The 21,639-nt window shown below is 34.7% G+C and overlaps 5 protein-coding genes across 6 annotated transcripts in view; 3 read left to right on the top strand and 2 right to left on the bottom strand.

The window, feature by feature from the left end:
• The window catches only part of LOC103576175 (J domain-containing protein DDB_G0295729), a 41,822-nt gene extending 31,907 nt beyond the window's left edge, over positions 1–9,915 (top strand). The window contains exons 4-16 of the mRNA XM_008556270.3: positions 276–563; positions 651–2,183; positions 4,985–5,350; positions 5,433–5,660; positions 5,772–6,127; positions 6,632–7,034; positions 7,115–7,168; positions 7,260–7,582; positions 7,944–8,187; positions 8,271–8,482; positions 8,554–8,732; positions 8,824–8,988; positions 9,063–9,915. Of these exons, the coding sequence (XP_008554492.3) occupies positions 276–563; positions 651–2,183; positions 4,985–5,350; positions 5,433–5,660; positions 5,772–6,127; positions 6,632–7,034; positions 7,115–7,168; positions 7,260–7,582; positions 7,944–8,187; positions 8,271–8,482; positions 8,554–8,732; positions 8,824–8,988; positions 9,063–9,085 (4,374 nt within the window). The 3' untranslated portion in view covers positions 9,086–9,915. The remainder of the gene's footprint in view (positions 1–275; positions 564–650; positions 2,184–4,984; positions 5,351–5,432; positions 5,661–5,771; positions 6,128–6,631; positions 7,035–7,114; positions 7,169–7,259; positions 7,583–7,943; positions 8,188–8,270; positions 8,483–8,553; positions 8,733–8,823; positions 8,989–9,062) is intronic.
• Positions 9,916–10,127: 212 nt separating this feature from the next.
• On the top strand, positions 10,128–12,378 carry LOC103576174 (fibroblast growth factor 1). 2 transcript variants are annotated; one of them, XM_008556269.2, is made up of 5 exons: positions 10,128–10,163; positions 10,861–11,078; positions 11,444–11,634; positions 11,699–11,802; positions 12,190–12,378. In XM_008556269.2, the coding sequence occupies exons 2-5, from the start codon at positions 10,873–10,875 to the stop codon at positions 12,376–12,378; spliced, it is 690 nt and encodes a 229-aa protein (XP_008554491.1). In that variant the 5' UTR covers positions 10,128–10,163; positions 10,861–10,872. The 2 variants fall into 2 exon arrangements, with proteins under 2 accessions (XP_008554491.1, XP_053593192.1); XM_053737217.1 differs by lacking the exon at positions 10,128–10,163 and having other exon boundaries at positions 10,440–11,078.
• A 30-nt stretch (positions 12,379–12,408) lies between these two features.
• LOC103576173 (short coiled-coil protein B) lies at positions 12,409–14,602 on the bottom strand. The gene is made up of 4 exons (XM_008556266.3): positions 14,199–14,602; positions 13,962–14,081; positions 13,795–13,881; positions 12,409–13,726 (listed from the first exon to the last, which is right to left on the bottom strand). Exons 1-4 carry the CDS (start codon positions 14,275–14,277, stop codon positions 13,584–13,586), a joined length of 429 nt encoding a protein of 142 aa, XP_008554488.1. The 5' UTR covers positions 14,278–14,602; the 3' UTR covers positions 12,409–13,583.
• Positions 14,603–15,318: 716 nt separating this feature from the next.
• LOC103576171 (myogenesis-regulating glycosidase) lies at positions 15,319–17,882 on the top strand. Its single transcript, XM_008556264.2, has 6 exons — positions 15,319–15,492; positions 15,570–15,740; positions 15,811–16,737; positions 16,812–17,338; positions 17,401–17,557; positions 17,624–17,882. The coding sequence occupies exons 1-6, from the start codon at positions 15,486–15,488 to the stop codon at positions 17,809–17,811; spliced, it is 1,977 nt and encodes a 658-aa protein (XP_008554486.1). The 5' UTR covers positions 15,319–15,485; the 3' UTR covers positions 17,812–17,882.
• On the bottom strand, positions 17,823–21,537 carry LOC103576172 (centrosomal protein of 120 kDa-like). Its single transcript, XM_008556265.2, has 5 exons — positions 21,087–21,537; positions 20,642–20,789; positions 19,688–20,579; positions 18,260–19,614; positions 17,823–18,201 (listed from the first exon to the last, which is right to left on the bottom strand). The coding sequence occupies exons 1-5, from the start codon at positions 21,136–21,138 to the stop codon at positions 17,871–17,873; spliced, it is 2,778 nt and encodes a 925-aa protein (XP_008554487.1). The 5' UTR covers positions 21,139–21,537; the 3' UTR covers positions 17,823–17,870.
• Positions 21,538–21,639: the final 102 nt, after the last annotated feature.

The raw sequence follows: 21,639 nt of genomic DNA, 5'->3' as shown, positions 1-21,639 counted from the left end.
TTGACAATTTAAAATGAAAAAAACAAAAATTATTAGAGTCTTAAGAAGAAGTAGGGATAAAAAAAAAACAAGGTGACAATGGAAGTTTGGAATAACAGTTTTTAAGAAAATAATACAGTAGTTAGTTCGTGACGGACTAAAAATATCGTGCATTGTTTAATTATTTTAAAAGTTAGTTTAAAAATAACGTATTTTAATTACAACATTCTTGTAAATAAGTTTTAGCTTTGAATTATTTTTTAAATTATCCTTAATTTTTATTTTTTATTTTTCAGAATTTGGATAATTGGAAAAGCAGCCGAAGGAAGCGACAAGAACACATTATCGAACGAGTCGTAGAAGTTAAGAAACTCGAATTAGAGGAACATGACAGGCATAGACGTCGGAGTAAAACGTTTTCAGAGATGATGGAGGAACGCAGTAGCCGGGGTAGAAAATTGAGTATGAGCCTGGCGCTGTATCACGAGGAAGATTCAAATGATTTGAGCGATCTCGGGATTGGGACGAGCAGCGGTAAAAGTTCTGTAAGCGGCGACACCCACGACGACACACAGAGTGTTCTTGTACGTATTATCTTTCTGCTTATTTATTATTCTATTTTTAAATTTAATTTATCTGTTATTTTAACGGTATGATATTTATTTTTTTAGAGCGATCGAGATAGCGAGATTGACAAGAATCATTCGGATCTAGACAACACGTCTCACGAAAATGGCAATACCAATGACAATAATAATATCAGTCCGGTGACAAATACCGTCAACGTCATGCCGATAACTAAAATGGCGATTAGTAAAAAATCTTGTTCATTCGGCAACGGGTTTCAAGACGATCAGCGAGAATACGATTCTGGGACAACGGCAACAACTAGTTCACCAGAACCTGATGAGTACAATTACGAAGGAGCTATTCGTTATAATAGAGCGCCACCGCAAACTCTTCCTAGAACCTCATTAATTAAACACGAGTCTAAATTAGACAATAAATCAATAGTGTACGAGGAAGGTATTGCTGCAAGTGATAAAAGTATTCCCGTTGTTAAGGTCGATGTGCTAAAACGCCGTGAAATATTTGAAAAAGCCGCACAAAAGACCGCTGATAACAAAGTTAACAACAACGCGAGCAATCGCTCATCGGGTGATTTTTCATCTTCGGTATCTATCAAAGAGAGACTTTTGAATCTTGAAAAACAAACAGTGGAAACTGGTGATGAAGAAGAAAAAAATACAAAAGTTATTGACAGGCTTTCTGGTGATATGACGACAATACGGGAACGGTTGAGTTGTTTAGAGAAACAAGTATCGGTACGTGAAAATAAAACATCACGTAAATTAAGCAGTGATGAGTTTGAACCCGTTCGACCTTTGCGTGAGAGATTATCAACACTAGAGAAATATGCCAGCAGTGATGATTATTCGTCTGTTCCACCTCTTCCTCCAGTGAAACCGCAACCGAGTCCAAGGCAACACGTTGAATTTACGACGAAAGTTAAAGATCGTCTATCTGTTTTAGATTCCTCAAGAAGTAGTAATCATAATAATAATATTAATAATAATAATAACAATGTTAATAATAATAATAATATTAATAATAATAAGGATGTTGAAAAGAAACCGGTAGATAAACAGATCCTACGTTTCACTAATCGTGAAATGATAAACGAAACATCAACGCCAAGTGAGAGAAGTTCTTCTCCAGATTCAGAGTACCGGGCGCCACGTGCTACCTTCCACCAAAGTCTTGACTCATTGGATGCCGACGCGTCCAGTGAACCCGACACATTCGACCGCGTTCAGAGTCTCGAAGAGTTGGATTATGTAAGAAGAAGATATCCGACCTCAGTATCGTCTGCTGAAATTCTAAATGATACAGACCGCGAAGATTCTGGAATACACACCGCCGACGTCAGCTGTTCAGTCAGTCAGGCTGACGAACCAGTTGACGAAGAAGTCGCCCATCCTGGAACTTCAATTACTGTTCAAGTTCGGGAACCAGTCCAAGATGATCGTAATGATGGTGATAATGATGATGATGATGAGGAAGATGATGAACAAGTGGTTACTGAATGCAATCAACTTGAAAAGTCAGAGCAACACAAAGATGAGGATTCAAAGGCGGAAATATCTCAAGAGAAAAGTAAAGAGAAAGTTGATAGCCAGCTGGAATCGGCAGTGATAATAGAGGTAAGTTAAATAATTATAAATGGTTTTGGGTTTAAAGTAGTAGGAAAATTTAAAATTGTGTTGGTTAATTGGCAACTGGGTACTTTTTTACTTCATTTCTATTTACACTTGCTGGTTTAGGGACACCATTAACTATTGTAAACAGTTGCTTTTGGTCTCTACTTTCTCAGGGTACTGCCGAAACTACTGGAAAGACTTTGCCAACTAACAAACCTCAAACGGAAAACTCAAATATCAGCCCTAAATCCTCGAATCGCGTTATTGTCTACCAAAGCCCTCGAATTCCTCCGCGCAGATGTCCTCCAGCGAAACCCACCCTAGATAACTCAAGCTCGCCGTCACTTCAAGAAGACTTTGAGTCCGAGTCACCGGAATCAAAAAACCCATTTAAATTTAACGAGTCAAAAACATCTTCAGCTGAGTCTATTTCCTTCGCTCCACTTAAGCCTTCAAAAATTCCCACTCCTCTTCCTCGCAAGCCAGCCACCATAAAACTCTCATCTTCCGTTCCCAGCTCACCGCCCTCGTCGCCAATAAAACAGAGCACGTGCTCCAAGTCTCTCCCTTCATCGCCGCTCTCCTTCAAGCCTCCTTCCAAGATCCCGTCGCCTCTCAAGACTCAAGAAGACACCTCGGCTGGGGAGTTTAATTTAAATATCAATAGTAAGTCAGAACGAAGACGTACCATTTTTGAAGTATGCGAAAAAATAATCGTGCCTCAAGATCTCTCACCGGTACTGCCAGTAACGCCTTTCATAACAGTCACCAAAGTTGACTTTACTGATGATCATCATCAACAGCAACAGCAACCAAGTGATAGTGAGGTCAGGATTAATGATCCTCAATCAAATTTAAATTATAAATGCTGAGCCAGTCTATACATCTATTATTTATCACCATCATTAACTTACGCGTGCTAGAATCTGTACATATATACATATATATATATTTATATAATAATAATAATAATAACAATAATTAGTATAACTTATCTATTTGGTAGGTAAAAATAAAAAAATGCCTTATGTATTTAAAGTAACTTTAAAAAATACAGATAGACTCCAGTACTCTGGCAATTAACCGCGTCTTTATCATCAGCAATGTAAATAGACGAATAAAACAAGTAATAATAATAATAATACCATATATATTCATATATATATATGCGACATGATTTACCAAGAATCACGTATGTGTAGTTGCTAGATCATCCACCACAGTAGTGTCTTATGTGCGTGAGTCAAGTTGAGAGAAAGAGAAAACGATACGATCCCAGTATATTATTTATTATTATTATTATTATAATAATTATTATTATTTGCGATAAACTATAAAGGTAGAGAACTAGAGCTATAATGTAATCAAACACGCAACTTAAGTTTATTGTGATAATGATTAAATAATTAAATCTTGTTAATTATCATTATCTCTCGATATAAGTTTAGGTATTTATAGTATTTATTTATTCGACTAAACGACATATTTAATTAGTTAATTATTTATAATTATAATTATTGTACGTAAATTATTAGTAACAGGATTGTCATCAATTGTAGACGTTAAGAAAAATGTCATTAAATATATAAGTACCGACAATTAATCGACTTGTTATTGCTTATCAATGATAATAATAAGAGATGAGAGGAAAGGGGTTTTATAATTTATTACTGATTCTCGATAACAATGCCAATAATTAATTTTATAATTCATATTTATTACGGTACTTTACGTATATTTATTATCAGTACATCATTTTAAAATGATAACATACTTAAATATTTTTTTATCGTTTATTATCGGACACTACTTTAATAAACTAAATAATCTGGCTTACTTTATTTTAATCAATAACTAGATCTAAAAAATTCCACATATTTATAAAATCAAAAAAAAAATATAATGACGTTCTGTTAGTGGTTGAGCAACTAGTCGAGACAAAGAAGTCGAGGATCAGTCATTTAATTATTCAATTTATTATATAAAATATAAACACATGATTAAGTTTTCATAATAATGTCATGTGTCATAGAGCAGCTGCCATATGTTATATAAATATTTTAAATTAGAGATTAAAAAACATTGTGAGTGGGAAACAGCGTCAAGGTAAGAGCTCTAGCATCCATTTTACCCAGCATTTAAATTGTCTTAATTTATTTTATTTATTTAAACCGCGAAATACAAAACAATAAATATTATCAGCAAGTCGATCGAGGAGTTTTAGGCTCCATGGGCTTTGCGATCACGACAGTATTGATAATATTTATTGTTTAGATTTTAAATTGCGCACATGGGCTGTGGTATTTTTGTTGTTTGTACAGCTTATCTATTTGTTAATCCTTGACAGCTTACATCATTTATTTCACTACTAATTTTTTTTTATTGCACTATTTTTCTTGGTACTTAATTTTTTTTGACTAAACAATTTATAAATAAATTATTAAGCATGAAATTGTCCGATAAATTTAAACTGCCGCAGTATGCATGAAACTAGTCAGCGAATAACTTATAAATTAAATGCAAATTTACCTGTTGGGGGAATTCGTCCGAGTATTTTATTTTTTTTTATTATTGTTATTATTGATGATTCGCGACCTAGGTGAAGGGCCTGCTTATTCCCCGTGATTGCGTCGGTAAATTTGCATAGAATGTGGCGTTGCGAAATTCGTAACGCGCAACAATAATTCATAAGAACGGCCAATATTATTATTATTATTTTATTTTCTTTTTTTTTTTTTTATATTATTATTAATATTATTACAATGTATAAAGACTATGATTGTACATCTGCTCCTCCTCCACAGGAATCAATTGTTATCGGTAGCAGTTTCACTTTAGAACCCGAGCAGCGCTCATCAGAGTCAGTCGAGCAAGAAGAAGAAGAAGAGGAAGAAGAAGAAGAAGCCCGAGCGAGTGAATCGACGAGCAGCGGCAACCAGAGCGCAGAGTTACCTCTTACTTGTCCCAACGTTGAAGCAGCCAACAACGCCGCTCCCCCAGTTATTGTAGTCGACCAGGATATTTATCAAGACTCTCAGTCTGAGTCAGTGGCTTCTTCAACGCCGCTGTCATACGAGACAGAATCAAACATATCCGACTACGATAAACCGACAGTTGTTTCTCCAATTGCCATGGAGTTTATTGATACTTCTATGTCTTTATCTAAATCTGTAAGTTTTATTTCACTTGTTTATTAATTTATTTTTATTTTATTGTCTAATTATGAATTAATTTTTTTTTTTTCTGTTGAAGATTTTCCCACTGAATTTATCAAGTGATGAAGAAATATTAAACGGACTAATTTTCCCTCTGGGACCGCCATCGAGCGTAGAGCCACCAAAGGAAAAACCACCTCCACCACCAACAGATTTAAGCGACGAAGAGAATCAACCGATCGAGCCTTTAAAGCGATTAAATTCAACCCGTCGTATTAAAAAGGAATTACGTACACGTCGCTCGGATTTCTTGGGAATCGAAGGGGTATAAATAAACAACCATAAATATTTACTTGTCTATTGTGAAATAAAATAAAATAAATAATACATTTGGGAGTGAGAATGATTAATATTAATTTAAAATTTTAAACGACAGGTTAACGACGACGACCTGGAATTCAGTCTCGCGAAGCCGCCAGATATGGCTGCGATATTGGCCGAGGAGAGACGGATCGAGCAAATGCATCGTCGTTCTTACGACACCGACAGCAACTACGAGCAAGACTCTAGCCACGAGCGAGACTCGGGTGTGGAGCTCAGTCACGTCGAGGACTGGATTAAGCAGCCAGTGAGTCCAGACATGTCACAGCACAGCCGTCAGAGCAGTGAACCGTTTGGTGCAAGTGTCACTTCCTCCGAGGAAGACGAGATTACCAAGAAAGAACGTGAAATCATTGAAGTGCTCGAGAAGGAAGAGCAGTGGCGTTACGGCAACGATCGTGAGCAGAACAGGTAGAATATAATATTAAGTCTATCCCACGGTGGACGTTTTATTTTATATTATTATTACAACTATTATCTTGTTAATTTTTTTTATTTCTCTCTTGCTCTTTTTTCTTTTATAAATTTATACAAATTAATATATACATACGCGTATCTCTTGCAGTATTGGTTTGGGTGCTCTGACTTTAGCCTGTAGCCCGGACGGCTCTTCTCTCAAGTTGTAGATCAACTATGGATTTTTTATTAGAATAAAGCTATCGTTAGTTAATAAACAAACACAAAAAAAAACAATACAGAGTCTTTGCAATAATTATTTTCGTAGCTTTAGTGCCTTATTATTATTTATACAGCTCCTACTTGTTTATTTTTCTCATTATCACTCAATCACTATTTATTACTGGTCTGAATGAATGGAAAATTGTTCACGGCATCACAGCATGTGTGTGTGTGTATGTGGATGTATGAGAGAAAAAAGAAGAACGAAATGTGTGAAAATATTTTGGGGGCACACAGCGACATTGGCGAAAAACTCGCGCACAAACTCCGAGAACTCGAGGAGGAGAAGATGCAGCTGGAGCGTGAACGAGCTCAGGAAGTGGTGTTGCATCGGCAAGACGACTCGCTGCGTAAGAACGAGGAGATACAGCCGCGCAACTCCGAGGAAGACCATTTGCGAAATCAACAACAGCAGCAGCAGCAGCAGCAACTGATTCTACAGCAGCAGGAAATAACGATGCAGTCGGAAGTCATCCGTGATGAGGAGATGGAGCTCAGGGAGCAGGAGAAGTTGAGGTTTGAGGTGGAACGTCTTAAATTACACGAGGATATCTACGACAAGGAACGGAGGAATGTTGATATTCGTCGTCAAGATGACGTACATCTCAGATCTATCGACCGCCCGACCCGTCAACCAGAAGTGCGTATTTTTTTTTTTTAATTATTAATTGTCAATTAATTAATTTACTTATTTAATAATGGCTATTTTTTTTTCCACAGCATACTGTCGTAAATGCCGTCATGTGTGATCACGACGACGAGTACTCGTCCGGGGTAAGTCACGTGTCTGTTAAACTATTGAATGGCATTGGCTCGTAATAAAAAAAAAGTAAATTAAATTAAAATGGGAATTGAATGCGTACAGGAAGTTCTACGTGTTGAGCGAGAACTTTTGCAGTTAGAGCAAGAGGCACTGAAACGTCAGCGTACAAACATGGTTTACCGTGAGCAAAAACAGCAGCAGCTCGCTGAACAGTTACAAGAGCAATGGCAATCTCTGCAAAACGTTAATTACGCCGGCAACATTGTCCACGCTACCTATCAGAACATCGACATGGCCAACTACCGGTCCTCGATGCCGAATCTCCAGCTTCAGGACAATCAGCGCCGACGTCCGGCACCTCCGCCCATACCTCCGGCGAAGCCATTAAGATTAATCGATCAACGGCAACGAGACATGACCATCAGGTAATAATAGTAATAATAATAATAGTAGTAATGCTAAAGGTAATAATAGTAATAGAATTTCACGGGAAACAATCGAATTTTATTCCCGACATTTCCCTATTTAGTGTAGAATGTTCTCCTCCAGCGGAGTGTATCAGGAGCCGTAGTATTGCGCCCGTGCTATATGTATTCGCGTTTAATTTCCGGTTATTTCATCCGTTTTACAAGTGACTTGCATAACGACGACGACGATGACGACGACTACGACAACGAGATTGTAAATAGTCTAGTGAAAAGTCACGGTGGATTAAATTATTTTATCATCACCTTATACCGGTTACTAACGACTCAAATTAACTGTAGCTATTTATAAAATGCGCAGAAACAGTAGGATTCCATCAGCAGATTCAATTCCACAGCAGGTGGATGCTTCGCTTCGTCACAGTACCTCGGCAATCGCGCTATCAACTCACGCTGGTCAGCAGATGACCAAGCAGACTCTCAATGCTCTGAGTGCAGTACCAAGAACGCGTATTGTTAAAAACGATCAGTGGGTTCAGCGGAGAAAGAGTGACGGGCCTCGAATTATCAGCCAGGATTTGAATTACCAGCACTGGCTCATTCAAGTAATTTTATCTTTAAATAAATATGAACTAGAGGCGTAATTATAATCAAGTTTCGCTAATAATTTATGTGGAATTATTATCAGGAGGCAGAACAGAGGAGAATTAATGAGAAAAACCAACGCTCACCCCCACAGAGAAAACCACAGCAACACGTGACTGGAACTTCCGTACCTTACACTGCCACAACAACTTCATATAAATCTGAAGGTAAACCATTACCCGATTCAATTATTCAAACACTTACTCAGAGAATACAAAATAGAGCACAGGAGAGACCGCTGCCTCTTCGACGGAGGTAAAATTTTACTTTAATTACTCGTAACTTAAGACACCAGATAAAATATTAAATAATAAATATAATTTAAGGATTGACCACAGTGCCAGCCAGGAACATTTGCCCCAGGCGCATCATCAGCCGTCAGCGCATCTCGCCATGATGCATCAAAAAGCACATCAATCACCTGGAACGTCTGCTGGCGAGTCTCAGGAAAAATTGCTGAGCGTCAGTGGAAAGAAAAAATGTTCTCACTGCGGCGATGAGCTGGGTACTGAATTATAACTTTTTGCATTTACGATTTACTGTTTACTTAAATTATTATTTATTTATTTATTTACGAGTTTGTATATTTTATTAAGGACGAGGAGCAGCGATGATTATAGAAAGTTTGCGCTTGTTTTATCACATGGAATGTTTCAAATGTTGTGTCTGTCATGTGCGTCTCGGTGACGGACTTATGGGAACGGACGTTCGCGTTCGTAATCATAAACTCCATTGCCACAATTGCTACTCAAGCGACGACGGTACTTATTATTAATTATTATTATTATTATTATTATTACTTATATAAATTTTAAAAAAATTTCTAATTTTACAGGCGTCAAGTTCAGCTGCGTGTAAAAATAATAAAATATTTCAATGAAATATCAGCCATTATACTCTGATGTGTGTGTAAATAGAAGAGAAAAAAATATATGAGTGCCACAAGGAGTCTAAGAGTTAAAATAAATTTTAATTTAAAAATAGCCATACTCCGGATGAACTCGAATGGGTATTTAAATTTAAAAACTAAAAAAGTATAAATAAATAAATAATATTTCTCCTTAACTGTCACGTGTACATACAAGTGTGTATTTATGTAATTAATGCGTAATTAGATTTTAAGCAGATAGTGCAAATTGAATGTCAATTAAACTTTGAGATAATTATTATCACGGCGGTTAACCGCTGAAAGTAATGTCATGTGTTGTGTGTAAATTATTGTATTATAGGATGTGTAATAATATTTATGAGAGCCCTCGTGCCACCTCATGGGTTTAAAATATTAATTGGCTTTAATAGAAGCTCAATTAATAAAGATTTTATTTTTTGTTCTTAATTATTTTATTTAAAAAAAAAAAAACTTATCGTTTCTTTATTAAATTTGTTATAAATCTTACATACATATATAATTATAAATGTTAAAGAAATAAAATAAAAATGGAAAATATATGTAATATCTCTTCTGAAGCGCTTAGCGAAACGGAGCAGATAATCTACAATTTCAATTTATGAAATATAAAAAATATAAATATATTAAATTACTAGCGTCAGTAATTGCCTCTAAGAATCATCATCACGTACTGTGAAATATTGTATAATATAATATAATATAATGTAAGTTTATGTTATTGAAAAATGTAATTTCATATTTAAAAATAAATGTTCATTATAATTAAAAAAATTGATGCCTATGGTTACACTTGACTGACTTCGCTCCTTTAAATTAATACCTACCGATAATTTTATAGACTTACATAATAGCCGATAAATAAATTAAATTTCCTCTAAACGTTGACACTTATCGTCAGCTGAAAATTATTTTTAGAAAATATGCTAGCGAAGGGAGAGACTAAAAATAGTTATTACTTGAGAGTCTTGAGTGTTTTATTAAAGACCAGCGGATCGATTGAGGATAATGGCTTGCATTTAAATACTGGTGAGAAACTATTTTTATATAAATACATAAACCATATATATTATATTAATATATCAGTTTGCTAACTCCTCCCGCAATCGTTCCTTCTGAGAAAAGTCCGGTAATAAATTTGAATAAAATCATACGCGGAAGAGCAGTCATCGGATCTGCTGATCATTGATGTCATTGAATAGACGATCGAATTCAAATCTCCAGAGATCGTGCTATTAATAGAGCCAGCGTACATACACAAGGTGTTTGCTAGCTCTAGTACATACTACGTAGTGTTAAACGGTGCAGAACGTTTCACATGTCCAGAGTGTGGGTGTCGGTCCATCGTCGATGGTTTGCCAGTTAGTCTCTCCCAAGTCGCGGTCACTGCTGGAGCTTCTGCACGACCCAGCTTCCATTATTTTTTTTAAATAAGTAATTGAGTTGTCTTTTGTTTGAACCCGCGAGTCAATTCAACAGCCCAATCAAAAACTCCATACTAAATATACAAGCCTACAATAGTCTAGTACAATACAAGACAATGCAATGCGGATCGTAATAATGTAACGTTACTTCTCATACTCAGTGTGTAATATAATGTAGACAGTAAATTTCCAGCGGATCAACAGAGCGTAAAAAAACCGCTAATCCCGTTCATTGTTTTATCATTTATTATAATAAAATATTAATATATTTAAAAGTAAATAAATAAATAAATAAATAAAAGGTGATTATCAAAATGAGTTTGCGGTGGATCCAAGAAAACAAGGAAGCGCCAACATGCGACGAGGAATCAAGTGACATCGATGACAGCGCAACTGATGACAGTTACGACACCGACTCGTCTTTAGATAAAAATGATAACGAGAATTCAGTCAATCAACCGAGGAAGAAACGTAATACAACTCGGCATCCAACCACAACGGTGATCTTTGATGAGAACGGGTTTGTATTTATAGAGATATATGTATACATGTATATATATAGTTATTTGCTGATTTGTACATCGGTACATAAGATTATTAAATAATTCAGACGGTGAATTTTCTCTTAACCACGCACTTACTAATTTTAAATAATAATTGACCTATTGACTGGCGAGTCACGCGTAATCTAGTAATTACTCAGTAATGATTGACCGAGTGAAATCTTCAGGTCAAGTTGCACAGAGCCTGCAATTGATGCAATTGCATACTTATTTACATATTGAAAAAAATACAATCTATCCTTGGAGTCTGTAGTTTTATGTAACGGAAAACGCATCTCTGACCTTAATAAACTAATTAAGTAACTCTGGTACATGTACACAGAAAGCCTGTTTACAAAACCAATCAACTGGATAAATCATCAGCGGGCTGCATACTCTGGGATCCACGCAGTTCTGTCGATAATCCGGCTTACGGGTGCCGACTAATTAAATTCTTCTGTCGTACTGGCTACCATTTGACTGTTTCTCCAGCGGGTTTCGTTCGCGGGCAAACAAACATTAATGACCAAATCGGTAATCACTGCAAGTACTTACTTAAGTAATTTTATTAATTATTAATTATTTGTTTAATTTACAGCGTTATTTAATGTTACCTCGGTATCTTTTGGGGTAATACGGATACAGAATCCGGAAACTGGGCACTACTTGGCGTTTAATAAAAAAGGTCACCTTTATGGAGAGGTGGGTAAATAATTAATGGCCCTGTAGTTAGAAGACAATTTACAATTTTTTCGCAATTTTTTTAAATATTTTTTTTTTATGATTTATCGTTTTGAAAAAAAAAATTATTAGACGTCGGCTAACTTCAGTATCACAAATAATAAATTAATTAATGAGTGTAAGTGTATCTGACAGTTGGCAATTTGTTTAATTTTTGATGTAGAGTAAAAATAAAAAAATTCATGTTTAGATCAATGAATAATCAGTACGCGGATTTTTTAAATTTATTTATATAAAATTTATAAGTTGTCTCATGTCTGCTACATTACAACTCATTTTAATTAAATGATAATGAAAATAATAAATTTTTTTGACAAAGACATTGAGTAATTGTGAATTTTTTTTCAGTTGAAACACAATAAAGACAATACTGAGTGGGAACAATGGAGTATTGGAAATTATGAGGCTTTCAGATCACGTAAATACGCCAAGGAAAGCTGGTGGATTGGAATAAAAAAGAATGGACGTCCTAAATCAGGACCGAAAACCGCCTGGGGACAGAAAGCTATTCAGTTTACCGTAATAGGATACAATTAAATTGAAAAAAAAAATATATATATATAGATATAAATAAAATTAAAGAGATTCATTATATATTTATTTTTAAACGTGACGTTTAACAGTGGAATAATATTTAGTTATTTTTTATTTATTTTTTGGAATTGTGCAGTCACTTTGTGCCCATGAGCATAAACATCAGTTATCTTTTACATTATTTTATTTTTTAAATAACTGATTGCGTGTCACATCAATAGCGGCAACGGAAATACACGCGAACGCAACAGTTTTACTAGATTTTCATTTTATTTTTTTGTTCTGTACTTTTATTTATTTATTAATCTAATAGATTTTAGTATTTCATTATTATCATATATATATTTAGTTATTACTTTCTATGTATAAGAATTTTTTCATAAACATATTTATCTAATATAACTTTGTTTGTTATTTTTTTTGTTTCTTTACCATCTCTGTACACCAATTACACAGCAGTACATTCGTACCATAAGCAAAGCTCGTGCTCGGAGATTAAATCTCCGTTAAATTTATTATTTATATATATTTGTTAGTTTACTCTTTTTTTAAATCAATCAATTATTAAAAATAAGCAAAAAATTACTAGTAATTAATAATAATAATAATAGTATACGGAAAAAACGCAGTTTCAAATATCAGCAGAGTCCCTCTACTCCGAAATTAAAAATGACATAATAATTTCATTATTACAAGCAGTTTTAATTATTGCAGTGCAAACTATGCTTAAAATTTTATACGAGGGCCTTGTTTTTGCCCGAAACAAATTTTTCCACTGGTCTTTTTCCGTGTAATTAAAAATAATTAATAACTAACTCTTAATACATAAAAGCTCTCAAGCACACTTGGCAGTTAAATTTCCGGAAAACATTGCAATTAAATTCTTTGGTGATAAACTTATAAGCGTTAGATCAGTCGAGCTCAAAATAAAACATTTATAAAATAAAATAAATACAATTATTAAAAAACTTAAATATAATAGTAAATGCTCGAGTGCTTTATCTCTATCCGATTATTTAGAAATAAAATAATTTGATTAAAAAAAATATATTTATCGTTATTGCATTATAAAAATGATGGCCGACTAGTTGTAACCATTTAAACTCGATAAATTATAAATATATATATATTATTATTATCATAATAACTATAATAATTACCGTTATTATCAATAGCTATCCATTATAACCCGATTATAAAACAAAAGCTTACTTCTTTTTAGTCTTTGGACTAGTAGATTGGAATACACTTGACGCAGACATTAAATTTTCAATGTACTGTCCCAGTACTTGGTTTTCACTTCTTAGTTTTAAGTTTTCTTCTTTCACGCTGTCTACCCTTTGCGACAGGTCTGTAATTTTTTATATTTTTTTATCAATGTTAATTTTATTATTATTTTAAAAATAAAAATAAATTTACCATCTAATGTATTTTGTAGTTCAAGTACTTGAGCTATTAGTCTTGCTTTTTCTTCCTGCTCATCAGGACTTACATCAGGATCTAAGCCTGCAATTATTATTTAAAATTAAAAAATTTAAACAAAAGATCAATAACTATAGAAATAAATAAATAAAACAAATATTTACTATTTGGACTACAACTGCCATTGGTGAATGTCGATGGTATTGAATCCATACTATGCCCTCTGCCAAATGGATCCGATATGTGCGTGTCGTTGTCCGGAACGTCTTCTTCAGGAATAATTACTAAATAATAACAATTAATTTTTTAAATTCGAGTGTTATGAACAGATTAATCTAGGTCATGAAAATGACACCAAGATATAAATATATGTACACATATATTATGGTTGTGTTGTTTACCTTGTGGGTCGTCATCAGCAAGTGGGATGCTGCTCATGTCATCCTGTAGCTTTGCATTTGAAATTATTGACGCAGACATTTTTCTTCTTACACAAGTTTATAATAAGAAAACCTCGAAATAATTAACGAGTAATAAAAAAAAAACCTGCGCGCAATGCTCGTGTGCAAGGTTTTGATGACAAGTTTATCGATTGGAAGGCTTTACTTTTTTTCACTTTTTAAACTTTTTGATTTACTTTTTCAGTTTTTGTTATCTTGAGTTATTTGACTATCAGTAAAAAATTATATTATCGATGTAATCGTAAGTTTTAAAAATAAATTTACTGAACGATAAATGATTGTCGAGTTAATTGTAAAAAAAACTTTTATTGAGAACCAATATGACGCATCAGTCAGGTCTCTCTGTCATCTCCATGTGATTAGTTTCCTTGCTCACGAGGGCGCCACGTGCACGAAAATTCAAATCCAGTAAAATTCCCCCGGTTATCTCTGATTATTTTTTAAATTTATTTAAAATCTAATCAACTTTAAATTACATCAACTATAATTCCCATTAATTTATCACGTCATTAAAGCTGTCAATTTAACTTTTAAATTTCACTTAACAATTATTTTTTTAAATTTACAACTCAGATACGTTTTATTTTTTATTAGATTTCATAAAAATTTAATGAACTTCATACAAGTCGATTTTTATTTTTAAATAAATACCCGGGATTATTTAAAAATTAATTTTTAAAATTCAAACTTTATTTGCAAACCCAAGATTTCAAAATAATTAAATTTTTTTAAAATTCAAAGAACACAAAATGTTTGTTTTCAATAAACAACATTTTCAATAAAAACTTTCACTGATTAAAAATGATAAACTTGTTAGTATTGAGCCCAGAATGTTTGCTAAGAAACGAATTGATAAAATTATCATCAATCCAACGTCAGATATCAATTTTTAATAAACATATTAAATAACAGCTTTTAAAATTTAATAATCGGTCATGTAACAATCCAAGCTAGAATTATATCATCACTGGCTTAATGACATTTTTTTTTATTAAAAATTCCCATCGGTTAATGACAAATGAGGCCATATATAATAACATTAGATTTCCTTTTAACAGGAAGCCAGATAATCGCCTTTTCTTAGGTGGGAAATCCAATCACGGCGCTCGACTAAGACGGACAACAGAGATAATCGGTCATATTTTTGTTGTGTTTATGAGATACAGAGATTGATATAAAAACGTGTGTTACGTCTACGGTGTTAGTTGATCGGTAGTCTGCCAGACAATGATTGGTAAAGTGTCGCTATCTACTTCAATTTTAACTTCATTGTTCAAAGTTAATGATAATATTATCAATTTCTTCATTTAGTTTCAGCAAAAGTTATATTTCTACTCGTGCTAGGCAGTGCCAGTGTATTTGCCGATGATGTCGAGGATGCAGAGGATTCAGTTTTTACGCGAGTAATCGCTAAATCAAAGAACGGAATATTTGAAATCAGCACAAAAAATAATCAAGTTGTACTGAACTCTACCAAAAATGGTGAGCAAGTTACTGAATAATTTTTATAATTTTCTATTAATTTCATTGCAATAAAATTATTCTTTTGCAGACGGTTCGCAAATGCGTATTGAGTTCTACGTTGAAGAACCTCGTCTGCAAGGAAAACCACTGGGTCTCCAAAAATGCGCGCAATTCTCAACATGTGTTACCAGTGGCAACATAACACACACGGTAATAAAAGTGGTTCCTAACCAGGAGTTCGTTACAATCAACCGTTTCTTGCCATCATCAAAAGGACGTTTGACAGATTGTCTTTCTCTGAGAGATGACACCCAGTGGATTGGAGGCCCACAGTACAGATATCAGCATTGGCCAGTCCAGCACATGTACTTTGAAGAGGAGCCATACATTCCAACTCATCCTGAAAATATGGCAATTGCAGAAAGATACTGGCTGTCTAGCAGAGGGTTCAGTCTTAGAGTAATGAACTGGGTTCCATTATTTTTGGACCAAAACAATTTTAGAGACAAATATTTATGTTTGATTGCTGAGAACAAGGCGCCTTATTCAGACAACAGTACGCTGGCGATGTCTTATGAGATTTCCTGGCACAATAATTCAAGACTCGCTCATCAGTCTGTGGTAAATCGTCATCTGGGCAAGCCCTCGGGATATCCGGATGTCAAGATGATCCAACATCCTATTTGGTCTACCTGGGCGCGGTACAAAGTCAATGTCAGTGAAAAGGTTGTCAATGACTTCGCTGATGAGATTGTCAAGAATAAGTTCAATAACAGCCAACTGGAGATCGATGACAATTGGGAAACTTGCTACGGCTCCGCGGTCTTTGATCCTGTTAAATTTCCTAACGTTACGCGTATGACTCAGTCGTTGAAACGAAAAGGGTTCCGGGTGACTCTGTGGATCCATCCGTTCATAAATAAAAATTGTAACCCAGCGTACTCGGAAGCTTTGAAAAATGGGTACTTTGTTAAAAGTAAAGATGGACGAGTTCTGATGGATTGGTGGCAAAGTAGTAAGTATACTTATGATTAGATTGCGTGATTGCTGATTAGATAATTAGTTAATCGGTCGTTTGTAAATGTTAAGCTAACAACGGAGCATCGACGATTGACTTTACAAATCCAAAGGCCGTGGCCTGGTGGGTCGGAAGATTGAAGCAAATACAGAAGCTGGGTATTGACAGCTTCAAGTTTGATGCTGGTGAATCATCTTGGCTGCCACAGGTGGCCAACCTAACGGGACCAATCCAATTTCAACCTGGTATTTTTACAAAAAGTTATGTCAACGCACTCTCTAGTAATTTCGATCGAGTAATCGAAGCTCGAGTCGGCTGGGCAACCCAAGATCTACCAATTTTCATTCGGATGATCGATAAAGACTCTCGATGGACCTGGAACAATGGACTGCCAACATTGATAACAACTCTCGTCCAAATGAATATGGCAGGTTACGGTCTCGTTCTTCCTGACATGATTGGCGGCAATGGATATCTAAACGGAATGCTGAATGGTACAGTACTTCCGTCGAAAGAATTATTCATCAGATGGCTTCAGTGCAACGTCTTCATGCCTTCACTTCAGTACTCCTTCGTCCCTTGGGACTTTGATCAACAAGTAAAATATTATTTAGATTTTTTAATCACTTACTCTACTAATTATTGAATATTTTTCTCTAGACCATCAACATCTCCAAAAAGTACACAGATTTACATGCAGAAATAACTCCGAGCATTGTAAAAGCTATGGAAGCTGCAGTCAAAACTGGAGCCCCAGTAAATCCGCCTATATGGTGGGTTGATCCTGACAACCAGGAAGCCCACAAAATAAATGACGGTAATAAATTAATTTTAAAAAACTGCTGATATAATTGTTTGATCTAATAAATTATCATTTATCTAGAATATTTACTTGGAGAAGAAGTCCTGGTGGCTCCAGTGATCACAGAAAATTCAAGAGTCCGTGATATTTATCTGCCAAGAGGAAATTGGAAGGACGGAAACAGTAACCGGACATACAGAGGACCCATGTGGCTGAGAGATTACCCAGCGCCATTAGACATTCTTCCATACTTTACCAAGTTATTATAAGCAAAAAAAAAAATGTTTAATTATTTTATTTTGTTTTTATTCGTGTAAAAAAATATAATTTAGCTATTGACAAGAAGGGATCGTATTTCCGTATTAAGTTTAACTATGATGGCATCATCAATTGTATAACTTTTAGTCTTAAGTAAGGCATCACGTTCCTCGATGAGCTTTCGCAGTCGTTCGTCCTGTTCCTCCGAAACCGCCGAATGACCGCGCCGAGTAAAATTCATTTGCGACCTCGAGTTGAATGTCGAAGGGAATGATTTTTCAGGGCTAAGTAATGAGTAAGAACGTTTTGGTCTGATAATGTCTATTTCTTTTTGGATTTGACCGAGCAGTATCTTGTCGCTGTTCAAAGCCGCCGAGTCTGCATGAAGTATTTCCTCTAAGCTGTAAAAAATATAAAAATAAAATATCAATCTAAAAAAAAAATAAAAGTATCACGTACTTGATGTTTTTCAACTCTTCCTTGTTGTTTTTAATTTGAACTTCAATAGCCTGCCGGTGCTCCATCTTCATCTTGTGAATTTCTCTGACAGCTTTGCCCCACTGTTCTTTAAAAAATGATTTGCTCTTCTGCGCACTGTTCAACTTACGCTCTAGGTCTTTAAGTTCATGTAATAAATTTTCTGTTTGATCCTGCATCAATGAACCCTTTCTAAAAACACTGAGTTCTTCATTTTGTTTCCTTATAATATCCTCAAGCTTTGAATTATCAGCTCTCATTAACTCAACTTGTACAAGTAAACTCTGCTTTTGTTCTTCTAATTGCGAGAGCTTTGACGCTAAATCCTGCTGTACCTTTTGTGAATTATCTTTTAATTCCTCAAACTTTTTATCATACGACAGCTTTAATTCCTCATTGGCTTTAATTAAACGGGTCTCTTTCTCCAAACTTAGAAGCTTACGCGCCCGTAAGTCATCAGTAGCTGAATTTAATTTATTCGCCAGTACTTTGCATTGCTCAACACTCTCATTAAATTTAGCTTCCAAGGACTCTCTGCGTTTCTGCCACTCTTCGCTCAAACGATTTAAATGACGTTCTTCCTTGCGCTTCAATTCTAATCTGAATATTTCTTGCTGTCGTTCTTTCCAGGTCTCCAGTTCGTCGACGATTTTGTACACAAGACTGTCGTCGAGAATCGGCGGGCCCAAGTTTTCGTCACGAGACCGTTTGTTTGTTTGATAATACGGGCCATGGTCCTCTAAATACATCGAGACATCAATGAAACCGATTTCATTGAAGCTGTTATCAAACAGCGGCGCTTCATACTGACAATTTAGAGTCATCTGATTGTCAAACAAACGACAGACATCCAGCACCGACTGACCCACAAACATCTTTTCCGCCTTATCACCGTCGCAAACACTTACTTTCGGCGGAAATGATAGCAATAAATTACGTATTTCTTCAGAGGCAGATATGAAGTGTACTTTACAGCCGATATCTTGCAATCGTAATTGATCGCCCGATATCGCTGAGACTTTCGGATAAACTGTTGACATTATCTCAGCTTTAGGATGATGGAAACGAAACTCGATATTATCAATAGACATTTCAGATCTCAATTTAATACTGTTCAATGTGATATGTAAACAATAACAATGATATGCACCAACATTTTTAGCATTATCTTTTTTATTGCACATATGAGAGTACTCGATACGTCTCTGAGCTAAATCAACTGACGGATAACGATCTATTCTACTGGTACAGCTGTTTATGTTATGGACTTCACACGTGCATTTGTGGTAATCACCAACAGGATGTCGATGACATTCAATATCCGATGATTTTTGTACCTTACAAAAGAAAAAATAATTGTGGCTATAAAATTAAAAATATTTATGCAGAATAAAATTAAAAAATGCCTACCATGTGATCAATAGAATACGGGGCTCTCTTATAAATTTCACTAAAATAATTCTGCGAGCTGGTTGATTTAGATCCTAGATATTGCAGCTTCAATTGAATATTAACAAACGGCTTGTCTTCAACAACAAATTCCTCCCTATTTTCTAAAGTTTTTAGCAAACAATGTTCATACAAAACTGTGCACCCATTGTCTGAATTCTTTAAAAAGTCTTCAACAATATCAGTAGGCACCAAAGACCTCAGATCTACTTCCGACTGACCCAAGACACTTTCCCTGTGCTTAAGTAGTATCAAAAAATATGGTTTGTATTGTAAATAATTTCTAATAACTTTCAACGAACTTCTTATTCGAATAACTATTTTTTCGTCCAACGAAACTGACTGACTATAAACGAAAGGCTTCGACTGAATTTCATTATCAAATACGTGATACCAAAGTGTATAAGACTTGTCGGTATCTATTTTCGAGGCTCTGTCTTTAAGACAGTCAATATTGGCAACTGTTTCAGTAATAATACTAAATATAAATATATCACGGCATTCATTAACAGGACCCAACTGTATAAGACGTTCCTCGTTGATAAGATAAGGAGTAGGTAGATCTTTAGGCAGAACCACTTGATCAACTCCATCTTTTTTGCTGGAGTCAGCAGTACCTGGTGACTCGCGCTCCCCTATTGTCAAGGACAGCAAAAATTCTGGTTTGTCAGCCTTGACGTCGCTCCTTAGACCCGACAACTTCAACCAGTTTGTTTTTATATTCCCGTCATATCCTCTAGGAACAACTTGTGCAGTCCTTAAACTCAACAACAAGTATCCCAACTTGTCTTTGGTTCCATTTTCTCTGTACTCAAAGCACTCGATCTTCAGAGGCTCTTGTCCTGAACGCATCCTGCATAAATTTAAGCCAGCATGTCAATAACAAACTATAAATAATTCAATTAATAAACTTACTTTCTCAAAGTACTTTTGGTAGCCTCCCATACCAAACTGGTTGTGTACTGAGGACATGGCTCAGGATCAATAAAATCAGTCTCCAATGACAAGCCATTCAAAGTTGCGACGATACATGTTGGATTATTTACTTTATCAAATCCTTTTCCTAAAAAAAAAAATACAAATAAATAAATGAGTGTGAATGTAGCAGACATCAAACAAATTGAAAATTATAAATAATTAATCAAATAATAATTATAAAAAATGCACTTATTAATTTTAAAATTTTTTAAATGCCCATTTTTTCAAAACTTAATTTTATTAATTATTTATAATTTTAAATTTGTCTGGTGTCTGCTACATTCACACTCATATCAATAACAATAACTAATTACTAATAATATTAATAATAATTAATTTCCCGCCATTTTAAAAACAAAGAGGTTACGTTTAACAAAATTACCTTCTTTCAAGTTGAGTACAACCTGTACTTCGGGTCCAGTTAATTGATCCATTGTTACACATTACGTATGAATAAATAATTCTAAAAAAAGTATTTAATAAAATAGTATCAATGTAAATATATGACTATATACGATATATATGTATATTAATGTCAATATCAATATCAAATAAAATAATAAACGTAAAGTTGTCCGCTGCCATGGAAACGTTGACTCAAATCCCGGCGTTTATCAAAGCCAACTTCATTTATTTACAATCGCCCATTTTTAAATTTAAATTTTGACTGGTAACTTGGCAGCCGTTTAAATAAATTCAAAATTTTAAAAAATCACAGTGTCAAAAAATTTTATTTGCAGTAAAATAAAAAAATAATAATCACAGTAATAAATATAAAAGTGGGTTATCTTAAAATTCAAAATAAAATCCGCCCGCCAGCTAAAGAGCAAAAGTATCCAGGCCGTAAGAAGGCGCCATCTGGTTTGTAAATTTAAAGCCGTCATTTCCATGAAATAACCGGACTGGGATTGGTTGTCGACAGCTGGGTCTAGACG

This window comes from Microplitis demolitor, chromosome 3, assembly GCF_026212275.2.
Source record: "Microplitis demolitor isolate Queensland-Clemson2020A chromosome 3, iyMicDemo2.1a, whole genome shotgun sequence".
NCBI lineage: Eukaryota > Metazoa > Arthropoda > Insecta > Hymenoptera > Braconidae > Microplitis > Microplitis demolitor.
Note: the sequence above shows the minus strand (reverse complement) of the source record. Positions and strands in the feature narration are given on the sequence as shown.